This window comes from Triturus cristatus, chromosome 3_1 (genome assembly GCF_964204655.1).
Source record: "Triturus cristatus chromosome 3_1, aTriCri1.1, whole genome shotgun sequence".
Classification (NCBI taxonomy): Eukaryota; Metazoa; Chordata; class Amphibia; order Caudata; family Salamandridae; genus Triturus; species Triturus cristatus.
The window spans coordinates 594,395,143-594,422,190 of NC_140583.1; the positions used below are offsets into that span (position 1 = coordinate 594,395,143).

General features: G+C 41.2%; 1 protein-coding gene across 1 annotated transcript; it reads left to right on the forward strand.

The window, feature by feature from the left end:
* The first annotated feature begins 17,537 nt into the window (after positions 1-17,537).
* LOC146860601 (ADP-sugar pyrophosphatase-like) lies at positions 17,538-18,301 on the forward strand. Its single transcript, XM_085646162.1, has one exon. It carries the CDS (start codon positions 17,573-17,575, stop codon positions 18,299-18,301), a length of 729 nt encoding a protein of 242 aa, XP_085502288.1. The 5' UTR covers positions 17,538-17,572.
* Positions 18,302-27,048: the final 8,747 nt, after the last annotated feature.

A 27,048-nucleotide genomic window follows, 5' to 3' on the forward strand; every position in this document is an offset into this window, starting at 1 on the left:
TGTAACCGGATGTGTAATAATACTTTTTATTTTGCTCTCTGGAAAGGAGACAAACCTCACTTGAGAGTCACAGCGTGCTCCTGGCTGAGCCCAATGCTGTGTTACACCCACCAGTGCCCGCCGAGTGCCACACACCTCTGTGTTGTATTCCACCAGCTAGTGCATATGCTATGACACTCTCTAGCCCATGTGCACTGTAACACCATCCCGTGAATATGTCATGCCGCACTTGCCTTCGCACGGGTTATTTTGCCCCATCTAACGTGCCTTCCTCGATCCCTATGTTATAACGCACAGCGCTATGCCATACATATTACAATCTGGGATCCATATCTTTGTCACAGTGCATATGCAACGTTGCACTCCCCAGCACATATTTTATATTACATCTTTAGAGACTAGTTAGGTTACACAACACTGCCCTGTGCATATTACACTCCAAGGCGCATATCGCATAGCACGCGCTAGTGCCTGTGCTATCTCACGCTCTCCAATGAATCTGTCATTGCGCACAATGCATTGCATATTATATTTCACACCCCGGTTCATCTTATATCACACTTTTTGGTGCATAGTTTATACCATATACTATATCTAGTTTTCATTTTCAATCGTGCTCTCAGGACTATGTTCTATATAACATTGCGTCCACCTACCCTTTTCACGGGCATCACATTTTGCGATGGGGGGTGGAGGGTCAGGGGGTGTTTCTGCCAAGTGAGCCCGGAGTCACAGTCACAAACGTCCTCTTCTTCCTGAATAAAAGTGAGATTATGCTGCATACTTGTTCATATTTTAAGTAGTTCGCACAGACACACATTTTAAAAACAATAAAGTTCCTAATACCCAACTTCTCTGAACAGTTAGCTTGCTGCCCCATCCACCTCCTCCCTATCCTCTGTTGTCTGAATCCATGGACTAGCCTCCTCCCTCCTGCCATGCATGGTCTGATGTGCTGCCACTGCCCTCCATTTAGCATGATGTTCCAGTCCACTCCTCCTGCCCTCCATTGCCCAATTCTATGGCCCATCATTGACCTCCTGCTTAGCCTCTGTGCTTATCTTGCTGCCCCTATTCTCCTTCCCCCTGCCCTCTGATGCCTTTGTGCATGCCCCTGCTCCATCCTTTTTGCCCACCATGTTCCATGGACCTGCCACTCCTATCTACTCTGAGTGTTCTGTTGAGCTGCCACTCCCCTCCCACCTGCCTAGCATTGTCAGATGACTGTAACCTGTCTCTGCCACCTCCACCCTGCCTGTCCACATGCCATGCCCCTATCCCCTTCCTCCTGTCCTCCATGGTCCATTTTACTGCCACACACTTCTGCCCTCCCTGGTCTGTTGTTCTGCAACTGCTCCTCCTGCCTGCCCTGTGTGGTCTGTTGTGAGGCCCCTTCCCCTGAACTTTCTAGTCTGTGTCCAGGTCCTGACCCTCCCTTCTATCCTCCATGGTCCTTTGTGCATGCCCCTGCACCCTCCTTCTTGCCCATCATAGCCATTGTGCTGCCATTAACCCTCCCGCTTGCCATGCATGGTCTTCTGTGCTGCCATGGCTCCTCCCTCCTTCCCTGTGTGGTCAGCTAGCTGCCCCTGACCCCCTCCCACCTTCCCTCCATGGTCTGTGTCTATGCCATCATAGTCTCACTGTTGCTCTCCATGGTGTGTCTTGTTTCCAGTGCCCATCCTGCCTGACCTCCATGGTCATCTTGCTGCTCCTGCCCTGCCCTCTTGCCCCCAGCCCTCTGTTTCCATGTGCAGACCCCTAATCCCTCCCTCCTGGTTTGTCTGTTCCATTGTAATGCCCCTGATCCGTCCCTCCTGCCCTTTATGGTCTGTTATGCTGCAGCTTTCTCTCCTGTCTGTCCATTATGGTCAGCTAGCTACCATTGCCTCTTCCCCTCTGTTCTCTGTTGTCCATGTGCATGGTCCTGTTCCCTCCCTATTGCTTTCTATGGATTGTTGTGCTGCACTCCCGTCCCGCATGCCCTGTGTGGTGTATTGTGCTGCTGCAAATCCTAATGCCTGCCCTGTAGGGTCAGTTTGGTGCACCTCTCCATGTCCCTCCTGTCCTCTGTTATCCGAGTCCATGTCCCTACCCCAATTCCTCCTGCCTACCATGATCCAATGTACCATACTTGCGAACATTTTGAACTTGGTAAGAGGGAGATTTTGAAAAAAAACTGGGGTATTGATTTCCCCCTTTGAGTTACATTGAAAAAGAGGAGATTGTAGACAGGAGACAGATCGAATAAAGCCCATTTGAGCTTAAAAATATTGGACGTTTCCTGGCTGAAACGGGTCTGTTGGCATGTATGGTTGTACTACCACTGCCTCTTCCTTCTGCCCACATTGGTCTATTATATTGCCACAGCCTCTCTTGCCAGCCCTGTATTGTTGGTTTGTTGCCCCTGCCCCCCTTTCCACTGCCCTCCATAGTCTGTTGTGCTGCCACTGCCCTTCCTGCCTGCCCAGTGTGGTCAAATTGTTGCCTCTGCACTCTCCTACCTGCCTTCAATTTTCAGAGTCCGTGCCCCTGGCCTCTGTCTCTCAACAGTATCCCAAAGAACAACTAGATTGCTAACATTCTATATTTATTACAAAAGTGTGGAACGCCTGACGTTATCTTGATGTAATCAAAACTGTAATACCTAGAGCATTTCCTTTAGAAATTAGATATATGAGAGGGTCTTATTTGCATCAAAATTTTGGTTAGTGCTCTAAAAAACTAAAATGAGAACATATTTTCTGAGTTTTCAAATAGCGACAAAGAACTTTTAAATTATTTGTAATCTTTATGTTTTTTTATCCAGTTGACCACTTGATTAAATGTTGCACCTAGGGGAGAGGATGTGGTGTTACTTCCAGAGCTGCAGACTTTGCAACTGGGGAACCAGGTTGGAGTTTCTGCTTCAGCCCAACATTCTGTGATTCTAGTCAAATCACTTAATCTCCCCATGTATACAACCAAAATGAATTTGATCTTGTGTGATGTAACCAATGCTCATGTAAATCACTCCAATACCTGACAAGTCTGCACCATATAAAACTGCAAATACACAAAAAATAAGTGTTTTGCACACTTCTGTCATTGGGCTACATGTGGGCTACATCTGGGTGATATTTGTGCTGCATTTGGGTTCTTTTGTCTCTGGTGGCCATCTTGAGAGATTTATTTGATATGAAGTTTCCTAATTTCCTCATTTACAGCAGTCTCCTCAGTAGGAAAAACTTTCAGTTTTTTACTTTGGTTCCATCAAGAAGGCATTCAGATGTGTCACACATTTGCCATAAATTCTGAATGTTAGCACTCTAGTTGCTCATTAGATCACTGTAGTAAAGCTACTGCTCACCAGGGAAGTCTGCTGCTGGTATTCAAAGTGCATGTTTCAGTCTGCATGTCAGAATTTGTTTATGAAATAGAAGAGGATTTGAGAAGTCAAAATGTGCGCTAATTTTTCTTTCTGCAGCACTAATCATAATTTCTATGGCAAAATGAACCCTCTCATTTTGTTCCTTTGTAAATTAAATGTTTTAAGTGTTACCACTTTATTCCAATCAGGATGGCTTCAGGTGTGCCATACTTTTGTCATAAGTAAGACTGTTAGCGCTCTAGTTGTTCGTTAGAACACTCTGGGACATTCTGTCATTGGGCTATACTTGGGCTACATCTGGGTGATATGTGTGCTACATTTGGGCTCTTTTGTCTCTGGTGGCTATTTTGGGAGACTTATTTGTTATGAAGTTTCCTAATTTCCTCATTTACTACAATCTCCTCAGTAGGAAATACTTTCAGTTTTTTACTTTGATTCCATCAAGAAGGCATTCAGATGTGTCACACATTTGTCATAAATTCAGAATGTTAGCACTCTAGTTGCTTATTAGATCACTGTAGTAAAGTTACTGCTCACCAGGAAAGTCTGCTGCTGGTATTGAAAGCGCATGTTTCAGTCTGCAGGTCAGAATTTTTTAATGAAATAGAAGAGGATTTGAGAAGTCACTCAAAATGTACCCTCATTTTTCTTTCTTCAGCACTAATCATAATTTCCATGGCAAAATGAACCCCCTCATTGTGTTCCTTTTTAAATTAAATGTTTTAAGTGTTACCAGTTTATTCCAATCAAGATGGCTTCAGGTGTGCCATACTTTTGTCATAAGTAAGACAAATAAGCGCTCTAGTTGTTCTTAAGAACACTCCGGGACATTCTGTCATTGGGCTATACTTGGGCTACATCTGGGTGATATTTGTGCTGCATTTGGGCTCTTTTGCCTCTGGTGCCCATCTTACGAGATTTATTTGTTATGAAGTTTCCTAATTTCCTCATTTACTGCAGTCTCCTCAGTAGGAAATACTCAGTTTTTTACTTTGGTTCCATCAAGAAGGCATTCAGATGTGTCACACATTTGCCATAAATTCTGAATGTTAGCACTCTAGTTGCTCATTAGATCACTGTAGTAAAGCTACTGCTCACCAGGGAAGTCTGCTGCTGGTATTCAAAGTGCATGTTTCAGTCTGCATGTCAGAATTTTTTTATGAAATAGAAGAGGATTTGAGAAGTCAAAATGTGCCCTTATTTTTCTTTCCTCAGCACTAATCATAATTTCTATGGCAAAATGAACCCCCTCATTTTGTTCCTTTGTAAATTAAATGTTTTAAGTGTTACCACTTTTATTCCAATCAGGATGGCTTCTGGTGTGCCATACTTTTGTCATAAGTAAGACTGTTAGCGCTCTAGTTGTTCGTTAGAACACTCTGGGACATTCTGTCATTGGGCTACATCTGGGTGATATTCGGGCTACATTTGGGCTCTTTTGTCTCTGGTGGCCATCTTGGGAGATTTATTTGATATGAAGTTTCCTAATTTCCTCATTTACAGCAGTCTCCTCAGTAGGAAATACTTTCAGTTTTTTACTTTGGTTCCATCAAGAAGGCATTCAGATGTGTCACACATTTGCCATAAATTTTGAATGTTAGCACTCTAGTTGCTCATTAGATCACTGTAGTAAAGCTACTGCTCACCAGGGAAGTCTGCTGCTGGTATTCAAAGTGCATGTTTCAGTCTGCATGTCAGAATTTTTTTATGAAATAGAAGAGGATTTGAGAAGTCAAAATGTGCCCTAACTTTTCTTTCTGCAGCACTAATCATAACTTCTATGGCAAAATGAACCCTCTCATTTTGTTCCTTTGTAAATTAAATGTTTTAAATGTTACCAATCAGGATGGCTTCAGGTGTGCCATACTTTTGTCATAAGTAAGACTGTTAGTGCTCTAGTTGTTCGTTAGAACACTCTGGGAAGCTGCAGTAGAACACAAAGGAATCAACTGACAGTCTCTGCCCTTGTTGGATGTACATGTTTTACTGAGAATGTCAGACTTCATTCTCACATGACTGAGAAAGATAATGTGAATTTACAGAAAATATGCTCTCAGTTTAGCTTATAGATCACCTTCCAAACCTCTGTGGGAAAAGCATGAGAAAATAGTTTTCTCTCAAACATGATTCATGATATCACAGCAGAAGGTTTTTTCACATCGTAAAATCACCTTAGAACACACCACAATTCCTAAAATGAGTATGGTACGATCAACAATGATTTATAATGTAACTAAAGTCTTAAAACCTTCTATTAACTGCAATGCTTTTTAATGAGGTGCTATCATGTATATTGGTCCCAAGATGGCTGCCAACACTTCTTGGATGAAGTACTGACAGCCAATCAGATCTCACGATGAGATGTGTGGTTAGGCCCCGCCCAGATATATCTATCTTTGTAACTCTAATTTTCTCAGGAACTACTGAACGGATTTACACCATTTAAGCAAAAGGCACGAGTCTGAACTGAGGACTACCTCTTTGCCAAATTTGGTGTAATTCCGTTCAGCAGTTCGGGCTGTAGCTGTGTCAACAGGTCCTATGGGAAAATGCAGGGGGAAAATGTGTTTTGGGACCCCCCTTTTTTCTCGGCCCCCGCTTGACAAATCACCGTGAAATTTTCAGGATAGGAGCGGACCAGAGCTGGCCAAAAGTATGGAAAATTTTGCGACGATTCGTCAATCGGCACCAACGTTATTCCAAATAGAATGTTGCGGATTTCCTATGGAAAATAGGTCCTAACTATAACTACCCGTAATATATATATATATATATATATATATATATATATATATATATATATATATATATATATATATATATTACCTACTGGCGATCCATAGGAAAAGCGTTTTTTGTTTTCTCAATAACTTTGGCGCTGGTTGACGAATCTTCGTGAAATTCTTAAAACTTGTGGCCCGCTGCGACCAGCTTCTGTCTTTAAAGTTTCGTGGTGATTCGTCAAGCGGGGGCCGAGAAAAAAGGGGGGTCCCAAAACAGGTTTTTTCCATGTTATTTTCCATATGAAACTTTAGACATAGCTACTGCCCAAACTGCGGAATGGAATTACACCAAATTTTGCAAAAATTTAGGTCTTGGTTCAGAAAGATGCCTTTTTGTTAAATGGTGTAAATCCGTTCAGTAGTTCCTGAGAAATTAGAAAAAAAGTTTTGATATCTAGGGACGCAGTGGATTTGCAAACCTCCCAAGCACGAGCTTCATTCTCATTGGCTGCCAACACTCCCAACTGGGAACTATTGGCAGCCATTTTGTGACTCGGATCTGGAGTCAGAAGATAACTATGGAAAAAAGGATTAAAAACAAGTAAAGGGGACAGGGTAGGGACCCCCTGACCCCCTAGGCCTGCTCTGGGAGTCCCACAAGGACCCCCAGGGCCCCAAATGATTATTTAAAAAAATATATATATAGAAGTCGCGCAGGGTGACCGACTCTCGACAAACCCCCCCCAAAAAAAACAGAGTGTGGGGTTATTAAATAAGGGGTGGGGGACTCTGGGGCTCCCACCACCCCGGGGCACTAAAAATTTTAATTAGGTAGTCCGTTATGGACCCCCAATCCCGGGGGACCACCACCTCCCCGGGGCATTAAAAATTGAAATTCGGGGGCCTGTTATGGACCTCCAAGCCCCTGGGGCTTAAGAAGTGAAGGAAGGGGGGCTGCACAGCCCCCCTCCAGGAGCCAATAGTGGCCCTGGGGCCCGCCACCCCCCAGGACCGCTCCTTCAATGTCCCGGGGTGCCCACCCCCAGGACATTGCTGTTTGCTATGACAGGGCCGGATCACGGCTTCCGCCTTGTCATAGAAAACTCTGCTTTGCTTGATTGAAGCAAGAGCAGGGAAACATGCAAAGCAGCTCCCCTTGCTCTGAAGCAATGCCGGCTCCCGCTGGAGGTGGGGAGCCGGTGGGACCATGGGGGCATTGGGGACCATGGGGTATTGAGGCTCCCCTACGGTTCCCAACCATGAGGCCAGGCCCCGGGGGATGCGGTCTCCGGGGCCCAATATGGCCCGGGAGGGGTGTCGCGCGGTGCCCCCCTCTGTTTCAAGAAAAATAAATAACTAGATTTGGGCATGCCCTGGGGAATGGGGTCCCCAGGGCAAATATAAATGGATAGGGGTTTTTTTGCCAAAATTTGGAGTTGCAACCCTAGCGTGACCCCCTGGTGTGAACAGGATGAGTGCGCGGCTCCCAGCACGGGCCCTGGTGTGAATGCAATGGGTGCGTGGATCCCAGCGCGGCCTCCTGGTGTGAACGCGATGGGTGCATGGCTCCCTGCGCAGCCCCCTGGTGTGAACGTGATGGGTGCACGGCCCCTTTAGTCGTGCAAGGTGCACGACTCCAAGCAAAAATAATTACTTTTTTTTATATAAACCTAGGTTATATGTTGGGTTATTGGGTGGCTCTAAAAAGAGCCCTTGTTTTCAATGGGAGATTGTTGTAGCTACATGTAAGTGCGGGTGCAGAGCTTCAGGTTGTTGAGAAACACTCTGTTTCCTTGATCAGTAAAGTGTACTCCATCACTTCTGTAGATGCCATCCATATAGAAACATAGCTTGTTGTTATAGATAGAGCCCATCCTATGGTCTCTGAGGTAAGCATAAACAGCTTTATTGACATTTTGTCTAGCTTTCTCAATCTGAGGACAAAATTGATTGGACCACTTCTATTTCTGTCTTTGGCATATGTTAGAGTATACAAAGACAGTTTTGGGGAAAACAACATCAATTTTGCAAACGTGTCTTTCATAAACATTTCCAGACCTACCCCAGTCAATGTGCCTAGGTCATTGCCACCACAGTGCACAATCATGAGGTCAGGGGGTTGGAAATGCAAAAAGGTTTGAACCAAAGGCATCAATTGGTGCCACTTTAATCCTCTCTGTCCAATCCATTTAATGTCTACATTTGGCAAAGCTTGGTTTTTGTCAATACCTCTGTGTTCAGTATAGCTTTTGCACCAGAAAACATAGCTGTGTCCAACAATCCACAGAGAATGCATCTTGAAGGGATGTTTGTAGGTAATCAAAAGATGTCTGTAGCTGAGGTAGTCAGTTGGTGGAATGAGAGGTATCTAAAATGGTGGACAAGATTCTTTTTTTAAGAAAGAAGAGAATTGATTGGCTGTTTAAGAACATTGTACATTCAAACATAGGGTGCATTTTACTTTGTTTAAAAAGCAAGTTTCTTATTGATTAGTAAAAAATGTTTGAAAGGTACAGTAGAAAGGATAAGGAAGGTCATGTTTTGCAAAGCCAACCACACCTGCTGTCTCCATTTGCACCATTGCGTGGTGAACTTGAAAACATGGTGAACTTGTGACCGGTCAGTTAAGTTGAATGTTCCATGACCTGTTGCTATGGAAACTGGCACTAAGCAGAAGGGGTGAAGAACTCAGTTGATAAGGGTTATTATCTGTAACCAATGGCAATGTGTTTTACTATTTGAAAAACTCTGGGAAGCAATGTCGGTTGTTGCTTATGTGTATTTGTAAGGAGAAAAAGAAGGAAGCCTTGCCATTACATTTATTTACAAGGTGAGTTATAAGTTTGTAAGGTTTATTTTAAAAAAATTGACATTATTTTAAAACTGTGTTGTTATATAAATATTATTAAATGTAGAGATATATATTGCAGTGTTTCATTGTACTTAAATGTTGTTTAAAAAAGAGTCTGTACAGTAATAATGTGTCTTTTTTAAGATGATTACTGATGTTATTAATTAGGATTGTTTTTTAAGTCTGTACAAAGGTTTAGTTGAATGATGCCGCATATTTTAAGATAGTTAGTTGACGATGCAGTACAAATGTGTAGTTTAAAAGGTGTTCATATAAGGTGTATTTTATAAGCCTTCATTTTTTGTTCTCTCTATACAAAGGTATAGTTGAATGATACTGCATAATTATAGATACTTTGGTAAAGATGCAGCACAACTGTGCTGTTTGAAAGATGATCATATAAGGTTTTATTAATTAGGTTTCTTTTATTAGTTTGTACAAAAGGAAAAGTTAAATGATGCCATATATTTTATGATAGAATGGTGAAATAAGGTGCTGTTAATGTATGATGCCACATAATTTTAGATACAAAGGTGAAGAGGTACAATAAAAGTGTGGTTTTAAAAATTTTCATAAAAGGTGATGTTAATTACCCTTCTTTCTTGAGTCTGTTGAAAGGTATAGTTTAATGATGTCGCATATTTTTAGATTGAATGGTCAAGATGTAGCTCAAAAGTAAACCACCACATATTACCCTTGCAGGCAAGTGGTACTTATCTACTTAACTAGATAGTATGTAATGTCTCATCTATGTGTTCAGATTCTATTTATACAGTTGTATGTATGCTTAGTGATCTATTGAGAGGTGCCTGACCGATTACAGGAGTGCAAAGGTAGTGAATATGTGATTTTAAAACTACATGAGTAATGATTGACGGACTCCATTTTCTGCAATCACCCAGTTAGAATCCAAACACTACCCATGCACTCATGCAATGACCCAGGCACTAACTCATGCACTGCTACAATCCCCTGAGCAATACCTATGCAGTCCAGCAATCTCCCTGTCCCTACCTATGCACTCCTTCAATCACACAGCCAGCCCCATGTCCTTATCCAATCACTCCGCAAAAACCAAAGCACTTATAAATTCACCATGCACTCTCCTTGCAGCACTCTAATGATCCAGTCATTACCCATGTACTCATGCATTAACCCAGGCATTAAGATATGCAGTGCTACAATCCCCTGAACACTACCCATACAGTCGATCCGTAGCTCGGTCACTATCCATGCAGTCCTCCAATCAGCCAGTCAGCACCAAGTCCTTATCCAATCACTCCACCAAAACCCAAGCACTTATAAGTTCACCATGCAAGCTCCTTGCAGCACTCTAACCATCCAGTCACTACCCATGTACTCATACAATGACCCAGGCACTAGCACATGCACTGCTACAATCCCCTGAGCACTATTCATCTCGTCCACCCATCACCCTGTCACTCCCTATGCACTGCCAATCCCCCAGCCACCACCATGTCCTTGTCCAATCACTTTTCCAAAACCCAAGCACCTATAAATTCACCATGCAAGCTCCTTGCAGTACTGTAAACATCCAGTCACTACCCATGTACTCACGCAATTCCCCAGGCACTAAGTCATGCACTGCTACAATCCCCAGAGCACTACCTATGCACTCCAGCAATCCCCGTGTCACTCCCTGTGCACTCTTCCAATCACCCAGCCAGCACCATGTACTTATTCAATCACTCCACCAAAACCCAAGCACTTATAAATTCACCATGCACTCTCTTTGCAGTAATCTAATCATCCTGTCACTACCCATGTACTGATGCAATGACCCAGGAATTAACTCATGCAGTGCTACAATCCCCAGGGCACTACCCATGCAGTCTAGCAATCCCCCTGTCACTCCCTGTGCACTCTTCCAATCACCCAGGTAGCACCATGTACTTATCCAATCACTCTGCCAAAACCCAAGCACTTATAAATTCACCCTGCCTCTCCTTGCAGCACACTAATCATTCAGTCACCACCCATGTACTCATGCAATGACCCAGGCACTAACACATGCACTACTACAATCCCCTGAGCACTATCCATGTAGTGCACCCATCTCCCTGTCACTAACTAAGCACTCTTCCAATCACCCAGCCAGCACCATGTCCTTATCCAATCACACCGCCAAAACCCAAGCACCTATACATTTACCATCCACTCTCCTTGCAGAACTGTAAGCATCCAGTCACTACCCATGTACTCATGCAATGCCCCAGGCACTAAGTCATGCACTGCTACAATCCCCAGAGCACTACCTATGCACTCCAGGAATGCCCGTGTCACTCCCTGTGCACTCTTCCAGTCACCCAGCCAGCACCATGTACGTATTCAATCACTCCACCAAAACCCAAGCACTTATAAATTCACCATGCACTCTCTTTGCAGTAATCTAATCATCCAGTCACTACCCATGTACTCACGCAATGACCCAGGAATTAACTCATGCAGTGCTACAATCCCCAGGGCACTACCCATGCAGTCCATCAATCCCCCTGTCACTCCCTGTGCACTCTTCCAATCACCCAGGTAGCTCCATGTACTTATCCAATCACTCTGCCAAAACCCAGGCACTAATATATTCACCCTGCCTCTCCTTGCAGCACACTAATCATTCAGTCACCACCCATGTACTCATGCAATGACCCAGGCACTAACACATGCACTACTACAATCCCCTGAGCACTATCCATGTAGTGCACCCATCTCTCTGTCACTAACTATGCACTCTTCCAATCACCCAGCCAGCACCATGTCCTTATCCAATCACACCGCCAAAACCCAAGCACCTATACATTTACCATCCACTCTCCTTGCAGAACTGTAAGCATCCAGTCACTACCCATGTACTCATGCATTAACCCAGGCAATAACACATGCACAGCTATAATCCCCTGAGTACTACCTATGCAGTCCCGCAATCTCCCTGTCACTACCTATGCACTCCTCCAATCACCCACCCAGCACCATGTACTTATACAATCACGCCGCCAAAACCCAAGCACTTATAAGTTCACCATGCACTCTTCTTACAGTACTCTAATCATCCAGTCACTACCCATGCACTCATGCAATGACCCAGGCACTAACTCAAGCAGTTCTACAATCCCCAGAGCACTACCTATCCACTCCAGCAATCCCCCTGTCACTCCCTGTGCACTTTTCCAATCACCCAGCCGGCACCATGTACTTATCACCCAGTACACATGTACTCATGCATTAACCCAGGCAATAACACATGCACTGCTTTAATCCCCTGAGCACTACCTATGCAGTCGAACAATCTCCCTGTCACTACCTATGCACTCCTCCAATCACCCACCCAGCACCATGTACTTATACAATCACTCCGCCAAAACCCAAGCACTTATAAATTCACAATGCACTATTCTTACAGTACTCTAATCATCCAGTCACTACCCATGTACTCATGCAATGACCCAGGCACTAACTCATGCAGTCCTACAATCCCCAGAGCACTACCTATCCACTCCAGCAATCCCCATGTCACTCCCTGTGCACCCTTCCAATCACCCAGCCATCACCATGTACTTATCTAATCACTCCGCCAAAATGCAAGGACTTATACATTCACCATGGACTCTCCTTGCAGCGCTGTAATCATCCAGTCACTACCCATGTACTCATGCAATTACCCGGGCAGTAACCCATGCACTGCTACAATCCCCTGAGCACTACCTATTCAGTCCAGTAATCTCCCTGTCACTCCCTGTGTACTCTACCAATCACCCAGCTAGCACCATGTAATTATCTAGTCACTCCGCCAATACCCAATCACTTATAAATTCACCATGTCTCTCTTTGCAGCACTCTAATTATCCAGTCACTACCCATGTACTCATGCAATGACCCAAGCATTAAACATGCACTGCTACAATCCCCTGAGCATTACCTAGGCAGTCCAGTAATCTCCCTGTCACTACCTGTGCACTCCTCCAATCACCCAGCCAGCCCCATGTCCTTATCCAATCACTGCGCCAAAACCCAAGCACTCATAAATTCACCATGCACTGTCCTTGCACCACTCTAATGATCCAGTCACTACCTAAGTACTCATGCAATGACCCTGGCAATAACACATGCTCTGCTACAATCCCCTGTCCATTACCCATGCAGTCCTCTAAACACTACTGATTCACTCCTCCGATTATCCTGGTAGTACCAATGTAGTGTAGCAAACCCTATGTGATTTCAAAACAAAGTGTATCATTGGTTTTTATGTAAAACGTGTTTGTTTAGAAATAGAATAGTATATTTCTATATAGTTATAATAATAATATATATATTTTTAAAATATTCTTCATCATCTTTAAAAAAGACTTACCATGACCAAAAAAACAGAAAAGAGAAAAGCAGAAAAGAAACAACACTATTTAAAGAAAAGACAACAACAAGAATTAGATGAACAACAATATGTGGTAAAAAAGAAAAAGTCTTGCGGTAAGAGAACAAAATAATTTATTAAAAGACTTTCAAGGACTAGAAACAGTTTGCACAATATAGAAAGTAGAAACAATACTTCAAAAACAAAGAAGAAATAAATGAAAAAAGGACAAATTTATGGCAAATCACGTTCTGAAAAAACAATCTATGGTAAAAGGAGAAAGAATCAATTTGATGAAATAAGGAAACAAATGTTTCACAATAGAGTAGTACACAATTTATTAAAAGATGGCAAGAAATATAAAACAATATCAGCATTTTATAAAAAGAAAAAACAGATTGAAACTATTGTTGAAAAGATTTTTGAATTTAAAAAGGAAATTATTCATTTTAGTTTTAAACAGAATGCGATCATTAGATAAGTCAATGCATTTTATGAAGGCCAGAAGTAAAAAGAAGAGACTAATTAACAGAACTAACTTTTGTGATATTTTTTGGGGTGAATGGAAGCACACTTCAAGTTCAGAGCCTTTTTTTTAATGAGGAGAGCTATTTATAAACCAATCCATTAGTTCATGCAGTTGATACCAGTGGTCGTGCTTATGAAGTGAAGAACGGTTGTACAATTGAAAAAGAAAAGATGGTTCCTAGAAATGTAGAAGAAGTGATAGCTGATGAAGTTCTAGGGAGACGTACTAAAGCCCCAGTGTATTCTTGGGATTGTAGTAGTATTTGTAGAATACAACAGGAGTCTATTGACATTTTACACAATTTCTTACGAGCTTACAGTAAAACAAAGTGTTAAACAAAAGATTAAGATGCTGCAAGGACTAGATCCTTGCAAAGTGAGAAAAAATACTGGTTTGCAAGGTCATTCTCTGGCTTGTCTTTCTAGAAAAGTGTGTAAAAGTGTTTTTCATCATTTGAGAATGTTAGCAGTACATCACTCTCAAATGCGGAAGTTAGTAAGAAGATTGTACTACGCAAAAAGACTAGCAATAATTTTAAGTAATTTAAACAGTGCTCTTTTGCATGGGTCAGTATCAGATGTAAAAATAGTTTGTGATGAAATAGAGTTTCATTACTTTGGTCCTGATCAAGAGTGTAGAGAAACTGAGAGATTGATAGATGTAGGTGTTGAAGAAGACGTGGAAGAGAGCAGTACTGAAAATATGAAGAAGAAATTACGAAGTTTAAGGTACTTTGTTGTGAAGACCAAACTATGTTTGTATATATTGGTGACAAACTCACTATAGAAATCAAACTAGGAATGTTGATCTGTATTTAAAAAGTGAAAAAGAAAAAAATGATAAGTGGAAGGAGTTTTTAACTTATTTGTTGGTAGAAGGTTGCTTTGATTTGGGTACTGATCAACATATTTGTAAATATTGTTATACCAAGTTAGAGGACAACAAAATGCCAGCTAGAGCTGTATATAATAACCTAGAGTTGGTAGCTATTCCTCCAGAACTGGTAGTACATTCTGATTCAATCTGTGCACCAGTTTCAGTCTATTGTTTGTATGGAGCTTAAAACAGGTAAGTTGCATCCCACAGTTTTACAAAAAAGATTAAAAGGAAGAGTTTTGTATTTACCTTTAGATTTAAAGAAAAATATTGAAACTATTGGTGTAGAGAAAGAAGAAACTGAACCTGTAGTTATTCTAGTTAATGGTGTTCCCTACGAAGAGTCGGAAAATATGGCAAGAATTAGTAGATGTGAGCAAAGTGCAAAAGGCTTCATTATATCTCATAAAAAACAATGCTTACTACAAAAAGTGTTTATGTGGAAGAAGAAGAAATAGTTTTAGGAGATGATAGCAAAATTTCAAGTGGCCAAATTGAAAAAGTGGACATCTCCAAAAGTGAAGAAATGTATGAACATTATAGTGCACATCCTTTACATTCAAAGGAAGTTATTGGAAATACTATTGAATTATTCCAAATGAAGAAGGCGATGGGGACTCCCATGAGGGTTTGGGAAAAAAAGTTTGGAAGCTCGTTGTTTTCCACAGCTCTTCCCCACTGGAAAAGCTGGACGATATGACAAACAGCCAGTATAGATTCCAGCATCAGAATATCAAACAACAAGATTATACTCAGAAGATCCAAGATTTCAACAATGTATTCCATATATATTTAATCTTTTGTTTGAAAGAGACCTGTCTGGACTTTTATATGCAGTCAACCACATATAAAAACAGGAGTTCATCTTCAACATGCTTCTACAAAGGAATTCATGGACAAAGTACAACAGAGAGACGATCATTTAGAATCTCAATTGATTAATTTGATGGCGTGTCAACGTGGTACTAATGAGTATTGGTATCATCGTCATGGAGAACTTAAATGTATGTTAAGGAACTTAGGAACCCCTACATGGTTTGTTACGCTAAGCTGTGCTGAATATGCATAGAATGATTTACTTGAATTTCTTCGAGAAGCAAATTCAAATATTAAAAACATGCAATTCAAGGCACCTGGAAAACTGTGTTCCTTGGATCCTGTAAATGTGAGCAGATATTTTAATCATAGGTTTCAAGCTATGATGTCTTTTATCTGCAATAAAAACAACCCACCTCTTGGAGAAGTTATTGATTTCTTTTGGAGAAAGGAGTACCAAGCTAGAGGTGCTCCTCATATACATATGCTTCTCTGGATTAAGGATGCACCCAAATTTGGAACTGATTCGGATGAGACTGTTTTATCTTTTATTGGACTATGTTACATGTGCTATATCAAAAACAAGAGAAGAAAATATCTTAAAACGACACGTTTTGCGGTTCCAAACTCATCGATGTGGCAAATACTGTCGACGGAAAAACAAGTCAAAGTAAAAGTTTTATACAAAATGTCGATTTGGATTTCCACGTCCAGTAATATCCAAAGGAAGAGTCAACAGTTTCATGTCAGCAGTGAGGCATACTATCACTAGAAAATCTCCCAAAAATACTTTAAAAAGAAGTGAATAATCAAAGTATATTAATGATTATAATCCAGTCATACATAACAAAATCTGAAAAGACAAAGTTGAAAGAAATGTGGGAAGACATTTCCCAATAGAAGACTCTTAGTAAGAAATTGTACAGCTTTAGTTTGAAGATGCTGTCCCATTGAGAGATTGGATCCTACGAATGTTCAGATCGGTTGTCCTTTGCAAGTTTATATTCAAAGTCAAGAGGAATCATTTGGGTTAGTCTAGGACTTGCTGCAACACAAAATCGAGTACTTAAATCTATACAAGAAATCGAATATTTAGCATTAAATGAACCGGAAAGCACAGATATTGTTAAAACAAACATGTTGGATACAAACTATCCAAATAGAAATCCCCATCTTGAAAACATATGTCTCTATGAAGTGCTGCAATATTACAGTTTTAAGAGTAATATTAGAGAGAACATAAATGAAGAAAAAAAATGCAGTGATTGGTTCAGAAGGATGTTTGGTGAAACATAGTAACGAAAATCTGATTAATCAGAGGAAACTGAGTTGCGATACTCCTGATAAAAGGGAATTTTACTATTTAGCACTTCTGCAACTCTTCAATCCTTGGCGTGCTGAAATTGAATTTCTTGGAGATTTTCAGTGCTATGAAGAATTTTTTAATGCATGTAAAGATAGCATTGAATGCACAGTTTTTCCAAATTATTTCCAAATGTTGAATGAAGAAATTGAACAGGAAGCTAGTATTGCAGCTAAGATTGCTAGAGACAGTTCTCAAGATAGTCAAAGTTCTACTCCACTGAGTCAAGATCCACTAGGACAACCAATTCTTAAAAATGAAGCCGCAATCGCCATGAATGAAGTGGAAACAGCAATGCACCAAGCTCAACATAATATTATGGACTTAGGAAACTTGGAAAAACAACTAAATATTGAACAGAAAGAAATATATCAGCAAGTTACACAACAGATCGACCATGGTTTACTTCATGAAAATAAAGAATGCAGCTGCACATCTTTTAAACCTATTCAAATGTATGGCAGTGGTGAAGCTGGTACAGGAAAAAGTTTCTTAATTAAAGTTTTGACCAGGTAAAGGGGAGCTGAGTTGGTTGTGCCTATGTCTATAGTTCACTTCTCTTAACCAGAAGTTAGCTCGACCCTTGAAAAACACAGGTAGTCCTGTGTGCAGACTTTTGGTGTTCCTGCTGTTCTGTCTTCCTGGCTGCCTATCTCCTTAGGTTGAGGATTATATCAGAAAATGGAACATGAAGCATGTGGAGAGGATTCTGTCGGTACACAAGAGAAAATCATCAAAGAAGAAACCATTTCAGAAGGAAAGTGGGTGAAGCTCCTGCAAACAACATATGTAGATCCCACTGGTAAAACCAGAAACTGGGAAACTGTAAAATGCACCACCAGGAAAGAAGGAAGCCCAGCTGATGGTGTAGCCATAATTCCAGTGCTGCAAAGAACCCTTCATTATGAATGCATTGTGCTGGTGAAACAGTTTAGACCGCCAATGGGTTGCTTCTGCTTAGAATTTCCTGCTGGACTTATTGATGCCAATGAAAGTCCACAAACTGCAGCTTTACGGGAGCTTGAGGAGGCAACTGAGTATAAAGGAGAAGTTGCAGAGTGTTTTCCAGTGGTCTGTCTGGATCGTGGTTTGTCAAATTGTGCAACTTATATAGTAACCTTATTAATTAATGGAGATGATGCAGCCAATATCAAACCAAAGACCAAACTTGAGGATGGAGAACTTGTGGAAGTAATATTGTTACCGAGAAATGAATTACTAAAGAGAATTGAAGCACTGGTGGCAAAGGAGCACATTGTGGTGGATGCTCGAGTTTACACTTATGCCTTAGCATTGGAGCACGCAGTCGCAAAACTATACGAGATGCCATTTCTGACACGTGAAAATGGATGTTCATTTTTTAAACAAGAGCTTAGAGTGCTGCTGCATGAACCTTTAGGTTTTAGTTGACGACTGCGCTGAAGTGGACTGTACATCATGGTATTTTCGAGTTAAAGCCTGTTTTCAACATGAATAGCATCCCCCGTGCTTAAGACAGGACGGACCAAATATGCTGTAGGTTTTTTATTAATGATTCACTGAATATTTCTTCAGCAGTGCATAACTATTAAAGGTTTGTTGGGCAAAAATAAAAAAATAAAAAATGTAAGTTTTGATCAGTTATTTACAGAAAACCACTGAATCACATTTATCTTGTCTTGTAACCGCTTGAACTGGGTAAGCAACAAACAACATTGAAGGGATTACATTACATCATTTACTAATGCTACCTGTTGAACATGAAAACAAGTTGGGATATCACAAGCTTTCGGGAGAAGCTTGTTTGGAAGTTTCAAGAGTACTAAAGAAAATGAAACTTCTGATCATTGATGAGGTGAGCATGGTCTCAAACATAATGCTTGCCTTTGTACATTTAAGAATGCAGCAAATTTTTAAAACAGAATATGATGTGTTATTTGGAGGAAAACATGTGATAGTTTTTGGCGATCTACTGCAACTTACTCCTGTAAAAGGGCAACCAGTTTTTAAAACACTTGTGCATGGAGACACAAGAAAATCTTTGGGAAGTATTGAAAATGTCAACATTTGGTAATATTTTGAATACAAAGAACTTATTAAAAATATACGACAGGCAAGTGATGAAGATTATGGAAGCATTCTTCAAAATATAAGAATTGTTGTATTGACAGAACATGGTAAAGATGCTTTGCAAAGTCGGCTACTTACAAACTTGTTTCCAAATGAAAATGTTGCTCCAGAAAGAATTTACAAAAAAAGTGGAGAAAAGAAATCTATAATCTGCCGAATGCCAACACTGCGAGAGTGTTTTACATTCAATTAAGAACTTTTAAAGCTGGAAAAACAACAAATAATAAAAATGGAAGCCATTGATAAAATAGAGCACAAAGGAATTACTATTATTTTGTCAGAAAAATTCAAAACAAAATTGGATTCTTCGGGTCATTTTACAGCGTAATTTGGATGTGGAAAAAGGATTAGTAAATGGAGCAATGGGAAAAGTTGTTGATTTTGTTAATTATCCAAATGGAGATGGAATGACATTTTTGAAGATTAAATTTGATCAGATTGAATAAGTAAAACAGATTGGACGTTGTTCTGTTTGTTTCTTGCTTGTTAAAGACTTGTATGTTTGTAGAAAACAGTTTACTCTTTCTTTAGCATATGCGGTGTCCATTCATAAATCTCAAGGTTTAAGTGTGGACAGTGCTTTGGTGTACATTGAAAGTACCGTGTTTAAAGAGGGAATGGCATACGTTGCATTGTCCCGAGTAAGAACTATATCTGGATTGTATCTGATTGATTTTGATGAGAGAAAAATTAGTGCAGATGCAAATTGTGTATGAGAGTATAATCGGTTAAGAAGACTGTATGCTCCCAACTTAGGTGAATATCCTGTATATGAAAAGCGTGCAGTAGTTCGAAAACAAACATATGAGAAACTCTGTAGTGAGGTTGAAAATAAGAAAAAAAAACAAGAGATTGTTGAGGTTCCAAACTAAAAAAATGGACAGTGTTGAAGATATTGTAGGATATCAGTTAGAAAATAGTTCAGGTATCAACTGCTATGCTAATGTAGTGGTGAACGTCATATTTTTTCTAGAAAATCTCCAACAACAAATTATGGAGAATCGAGAAAAAAGGTTTTGTTCCTTGTTGCATTCTATTTTTGAAAACTTGAGAACTGATAAAACTAAGATACAAGGGGGCATATTATCAAGACAGGTGATAAAATTATCGCCGCTTTAGCGTCAGAAAACTGCCGCTGAAGTGGCGATAATAGGCTTGATAATATGCTCTATGGAATTCCAATTGAAGCCCATGTTAGATGTCCTTCACATCTAACATGGGCTTCCATTGGAATTACATAGAGCATATTATCAAGCCCATTATCGCCGTTTTAGCGGCAGTTTTCTGCCGCTAATGCGGTGATAATTTAATTGCCTGTCTTGATAATATGCCCCAAAGTGTTTCTGGCATTCCGAATCTTCTGGATATATGTTCTGGTTCTTCACAATTTACACTTAATGCACAGCAAGATGCGTAAGAATTTCTTATGTTTATGCTTGCAGTATTGGAAGATGAAGGAATATAAATTGAAAATCTGTTTGGACTTCGTTACAGATGGAAAGATGAATGTGGAGATTGTACATTTACTTCTACCACTGAAATGACACTGAAAGATTCATATATTTGACAATACCAGATTGTAAAACAGTGGGCCCGATTCACAGAACAAACTTAAGACAAAATCCTAAACTTAGTACCATTTTGGTATTCACAGAATGCACTTACTACTTCTGGTATTCACAGAATGAACTTACATCTTTTGCGATTCACAGAATAAACTTACTACTTTTGCTATTCACAGAATGGATTTACGACTACTAACTTTACGTCCGCACTCGGGCCGGAGGTGGGGCTTCCGGGCCGGAGGCGGAGCTTCCGGCCCAGAGGTGGAGATTTTGGCCATGGCTAAATCTCCGCCACTGCCTGGAATCCCCACCTCCGGGCCGGAAAGCTCCACCTCCGGCCCGGAAGCCCTGCCTCCGGGCCAGAAGCTCTGCCTCCAGGCCGGAAGCTCCGCCTCCGGGCCAGAATTTCCGGCCCGAGTGCGGACGTAAAGTTAGTAGTCGTAAATCCATTCTGTGAATACCAAAAGTAGTAAGTGCATTCTGTGAATACCAAAAGTAGTAAGTGCATTCTGTGAATACCAAAAGTAGTAAGTTTAGGATTTTGTCTTAAGTTAATTCTGTGAATCATTGTAATGATGCCCATTTGCAATTCAAATATCGGTTGTTTAATGAATTACCAAATTCATACCTAATATATTTGATGCCAAAGTTCTGATAACATCATTCGGCCTATTGGGAAGATGTCAACAGGAATTAATGAGATTATTTTGCAACTTTTCAATACAAACAAATTCAGAAACATCATTTAGCCTATTGGGAAGATGTCAATATGAATTAAGAAGTTTAATTTGGATATTCTCAATGCAAATGATTTCAGAAACATAATTCGGCCTAAAGGGAAGATACCTAGAAATGCTGATTCTTGAGTTTGTTGTAAATATTTTGAATACAGATTTGTTTTTTTTTAACAATCTTATTGATTGTATTTTTTTGCCCGCTGTTAACCCCTTCGATGCTCATGACAGAATGGTTCCGTCATGAGCATCGGTGCCCCTGTGCTCATGAGTTAACCATTCTGTCATGAGGCCAGGGGCACGAAATCCCTGTGCTGCAGACAGCAGAGGGATTTCTATTTAATCCCTGTGACCTTGGGAGCTGGGGAAGAGCTTCCCCAGCTCCCAAGGCCCCCTTCTTGGTTTCTGTGCCATGAAGATCAGCGCGCACGTCATGCTATTTTCATTGCACAGAAACCAAAACTGAAATGAGCCTTTAGGCTCATTTCAGTTTCACTTTCGATGTGCTCAGGGGGCTATCTCAGCCCCCCGGCCACGTAAAAAAGACGGGAGAGGTATCATTGGAAAAGGGAGAATCTCCCCTTTCCAATGGTACCCCTCCCCAGTGGATCCCTGCTTGGTTTTATCGGGAGACCCGGGGGAATGCTGGGTGGTAGGAAATTTGTGTCAGCCCGGTGATGCCACAACTTTCCCACACAAAAACGTGTGAAAAAAGTGATTTTTTTCAGCTAAAATTGAGGTTTGCAGGGGATGATTCTGGGTAAGGAAACGTTGGGGATTCCAGGCAAGCCATACCTCCCTTAAATCCCCCGGGTATCTAGTTTTCGGAAATGTGTGGGTTTGGCAGGTTTCCCTAGATGGCCACCGAGCACGGGGCCAAAAACCCAGGTGAGCCCCCTTGCAAAACCAGGTTGTTTGGTGATAGGCAATTTTGATGTCGCTTCAATACGTTTTGGGCCCTTGCCTGTCGCGGGTACTTGGGCCTCCCACACAAGTGAAGCACCGTTTTTATAGGGAGACCCAGGGGAACACTGGGTGGTAGGAAATGTGTGTAGGCCCGGTGATGTCAAAACTTTCCCACACAAAAATGTGTGAAAAAAGTGATTTTTTTTAGCTAAAACTGAGGTTTTCAGGGGATTCTGGATAAGGAAATGTTGGGGAATCCACGCAAGCCGTACCTCCCTGTAATCTCCTGGGTGTCTAATTTTCAGGAAGGTATGGGTTTGGTAGGTTTCCCTAGATGGCCGCCGAGTACGGGGTCAAAAACCCAGGTGACCCCACTTGCAAAATCAGGCTGTTTGGTGATAGGCAATTTTGATGTTGCCTCAATACGTTTTGGGTACTTGCCTGTCGTGGGTACTTGGGCCTCCCACACGAGTGAGGCACCGTTTTTATCGGGAGACCCGGGGGAAGCGGGGTGGTAGGAAATTTGTGTCATCCCGGTCATGCCACAACTTTCCCACACAAAAATGTGTGAAAAAAGTGATTTTTTCTGCTAAAATTGAGGTTTGCAGGAGATTCTGGGTGAGGAAACATTGGGGAATCCACGCAAGCCATACCTCCCTGAAAGCCCCCGGGTGTCTAGTTTTCAGAAATGTGTGGGTTTGGTAGGTTTCCCTAGATGGCCGCCGAGCACGGGGACACAAACCCAGGAGACACCCCTTGCAAAACCAGGTTGTTTTGTGCTATGCAATTTTGATGTCACCTCACTACGTTTTGTGTCCTTGCCTGTCGTGGGTACTTGGGCCTCCCACACGAGTGAGGCACCGTTTTTATTGGGAGACCCGGGGGAAGCTGGGTGGTAGGAAATTTGTGTCATCCCCGTCATGCCACAACTTTCCAACACATAAATGTGTGAAGAAAGTGGATTATTCAGCTAAAATTGAGGATTGCAGGGGATTCTGGGTAAGGAAACATTGGGGGATCCATGCAAGCCATACCTCCCTGGAATCACCTGGGTGTCTAGTTTTCAGAAATGTGAGGGTTTGGTAGGTTTCCCTAGGTACCGGCAGAGCTAGGGTTCCAAAACTACAGCTAGGCACTTTGCCAAAAAAGGGTCATTTTTCACTGCGAAATTGAGGTGTGTCCACATTGCGCTTTGTGCCGTTTCCTGTCGTGGGCACTAGGCCGACCCACACAGTTGAGGTACCATTTTTCTCAGAAGACTTTGGGGAATGCGGGGTGGGTGGAAATTTGTGGATCCACGCAGATTCCAGAACTTTCCACCACAGAAATGTGGGGGAAATGTGTTTTTTTGGACAATTTCTTAGGTTTGCAAGGGATTCTGGGTAACAGAACCTGGTGGGAGGCAGTCAAGTGACCCCATCCGGGATTCCACTGGGTGTCTTCTTTTAAAAAATGTATAGGTTTGCTAGGTTTCCCTAGGTGCCGGCAGAGCTATGGTTCAAAAACTACAGCTAGGCACTTTGCCAAAAAAGGGTCATTTTTTACTGTGAAATTGAGGTTTGTCCACGTTGCCTTTTGCGCCGTTTCCTGTCATGGGCACTGGGCCGACCCACACAAGTGAGGTACCATGTACTTATCAAAACCCAAGCACTTATAAATTCACCATGCCTCTCCTTGCAGCACTCCAATCATCCAGTCACTACCCATGTACTCATGCAATGACCCAGGCACTGAAACATGAATTGCTACAATCCCCTGAGCACTACCTATGCAGTCCAGTAATCTCCCTGTCATTACCTATGCACTCCTCCAATCACACAGCCAGCCCCATGTCCTTATCCAATCACTCCCCCAAAACCCAAGCAGTTATAAAGTCACAATACACTCTCCTTGCAGTACTCTAATCATCCAGTCACTACCCATGTACTCATGTCATAACCCACGCACGTACTCATGCACTGATACAATCCCCTATGCACATGCAGACCTCTAACCACCTACACACTACTCATTCCCTTATCCAATTACCCAGGTAGTACCTATGCACTCCAGCAATCCCCGTGTCACTCCCTGTGCACTCTTCCAATCACCCAGCCAACACCATGTACTTATCCAATCACTCTGCCAATACCCAAGCACTTATAAATTCACCATGCACTCTCCTTGCAGTACCCTAATGATCCAGTCACTACCCATGTACTCATGCAATGACCCAGGCACTAACACATGCAGTGCTACAATCACCTGTGCTCTTTCCATGCACTCTTTGAATCAATCATTCTCTACACATGTACTCATGTAATCACCCAGACATTAGCATGCATTTATTTGTTTTTTTAACAAGATAAGGTAGTTCTGAAAAAAACTATTTTTTTGTTTTTAATTTGTTTTGTGTTTTTGTAAACTATTTTGTAAATTTTTGGGGTGTTTTTTGGAAAACTCAAAATAGCAACAGACTAAAGTCTTAACTTTTGGAATTTTAAACTCATTCCAATAAATTTTTTTTTTTTTTAGCAGAGATGATTTCTTGCTGCAGAACAAATTGCATCAACAGATTGTTAACCACAACATAATATGGCTTTGCATTTTATGCAATGCTGTTCCAAGTTGGCAAACTTGGTGCGAATGTCCGGACCTCGATATGAGGTGCATGAGGCTCCAGAAGTGCTGGGACCAGCTACCGGGTCTGCTTGCTGCATTTTTTCTTGTGCACGTCGCAGCTGCTCTCGTGCAAGATGTCTCGTATGGATTATCTGCAGGTGTTTGTACATACCCGATGTCTGACATGAGTTCTTTTTGTCACTTCCTCTTGACAAAATCCAAGGACATAGAGTACAGCTCACTTTCCGAGCATAACTTTCTTTTCACCATCTGTGATGGTGCAAAACTTCCAGACAATGGATTCGGGTATTTTCTTGGGAGCTGGTTCTTCGATGTCTTCATCATTAGATGGAAGTCCTGGATCCGAATTAGAAGAAGCCATTTCTATACTTTTCCATTAAACACCAAACACATTTTCAAGTTAGCTGCAAAAGAACAACAGGTGTCTCTCCAGTGATGCTGTAGAGAGAATAAGAAAAATGGGTGGGGTCCTTCAACTGCTAGAATGGAAAACCTTATAAACCGATCAAATGCTTTCTTTTAAAGTCACATGGGAGTAGCGCACCTGGCGCACAACCAGCATGCACCCGACGCGACTTCACGAAAATATATCTAACAATAATATAAGTTTATTACAAGTAAAAAATGTTCAGTTTAGATAATCTCTTGCCCTCATATATACATTAAAGTTATATACATATAGTATTGAAACATATTTTTTTTTTACGGGAGTTGCGCACCCAACGTGACCCAATACGTATATGACATTATGCAGGGCCAGGCACCGCGCACTCGTTGCATACCAAATGCGCACATGACACTGCCCAGTACGTATATGACGCTACGCGCGGCTTGGCACCGTGCACATGTCGCATACCAAATGCACATCCTTCTCGACTTTAGCAATATGGCGGCTTGAATCTGCGCACCCACCGTGATAGGTACATGATAGGTACGCAACTCCACTATTTATGCAAAAAAAATATATATGAATTTTCATAGACATAAGACATTACCTATTTAAAATAAAAGGAAAAAAATAAGAGAAAATAATTATAGGATATTACAGTTACTATATATCATTTAAAAAAACCTTGCAATTTATAGAAAAAAAGATAGGTTTTAAAATATTACACTTGCAAATTAGCATAAAAAACTTTTTAATTCATTGAAAAAAACATAGGTTTCAGGGGCGTTATAGCTAGAAATTAGCATTTAAAAAAACCTTAGAAATTCACTGAAAAAACCATAGGTTTCAGGGACGCTATAGTTAGAAATTAGCATTTAAAAAACCATTGAAATTCACTGAAAAACCATAGGTTTCAGGCATTTTATAGTTAGAAATTAGCATTTAAAAAACCTCAGAAATTCACTGAAAAAACCATAGGTTTCAGGGACGTTATAGTTAGTTGTACATTTCACTCGTACAAAACCAGAGAAATTCGGCTGCGATTGTTAGTTCAGCTAACTATAACTCACGCCCCCGCAATGCACTGCTGATGACGTCACATATTACATCATTCATGACATGGTCAGTGACATCACTGATGACATCACTGATGACATCTCAAATGACATCACTGATGACACCACTGCTGACATCATCCATGTGAAAATCTGATGCACCTCCTCACACCCTAATATAACCTTTGATACACCCACTGTAAAATACAGACTACCATTATCAAAACCATAGACACACCATTACCAGTTACTACATACGCACTCACTGATTCCTAGGTCTACACACACATCCATTCATTCACCCATACAGACACTCATACATGCAGTCACTCAATAAATACAACACTATCATATGCACTCATACACCTATACAGACACTCACACACCACCACTCATCCAGAGTTAATCACAGACATAGTCAGTCATGCAAAGAATCAATCGCACTTCCATTTACTCACCCATATAGTTATACACACACCACCTCACTTATTCATACAGATACTAATGCATACTTACTCTGTTATACAATTGATGATACAAGTACACACTCATCCAAACAGCTACTCTCACAATCACTGACTCTCACATATAGTCATTTATATACTCCAACTCTCACATACACTGTCTTTTACAGATGTAGTTACTTGAACACTAAGACATCCATTCACTCACCAACACACCCATACACACACTCACCCACCCATACAACTGATTCCACATGCACTCTTCAACCCATACACCGAGTGAATCAACCACTCACACATCTATGCACAGAATC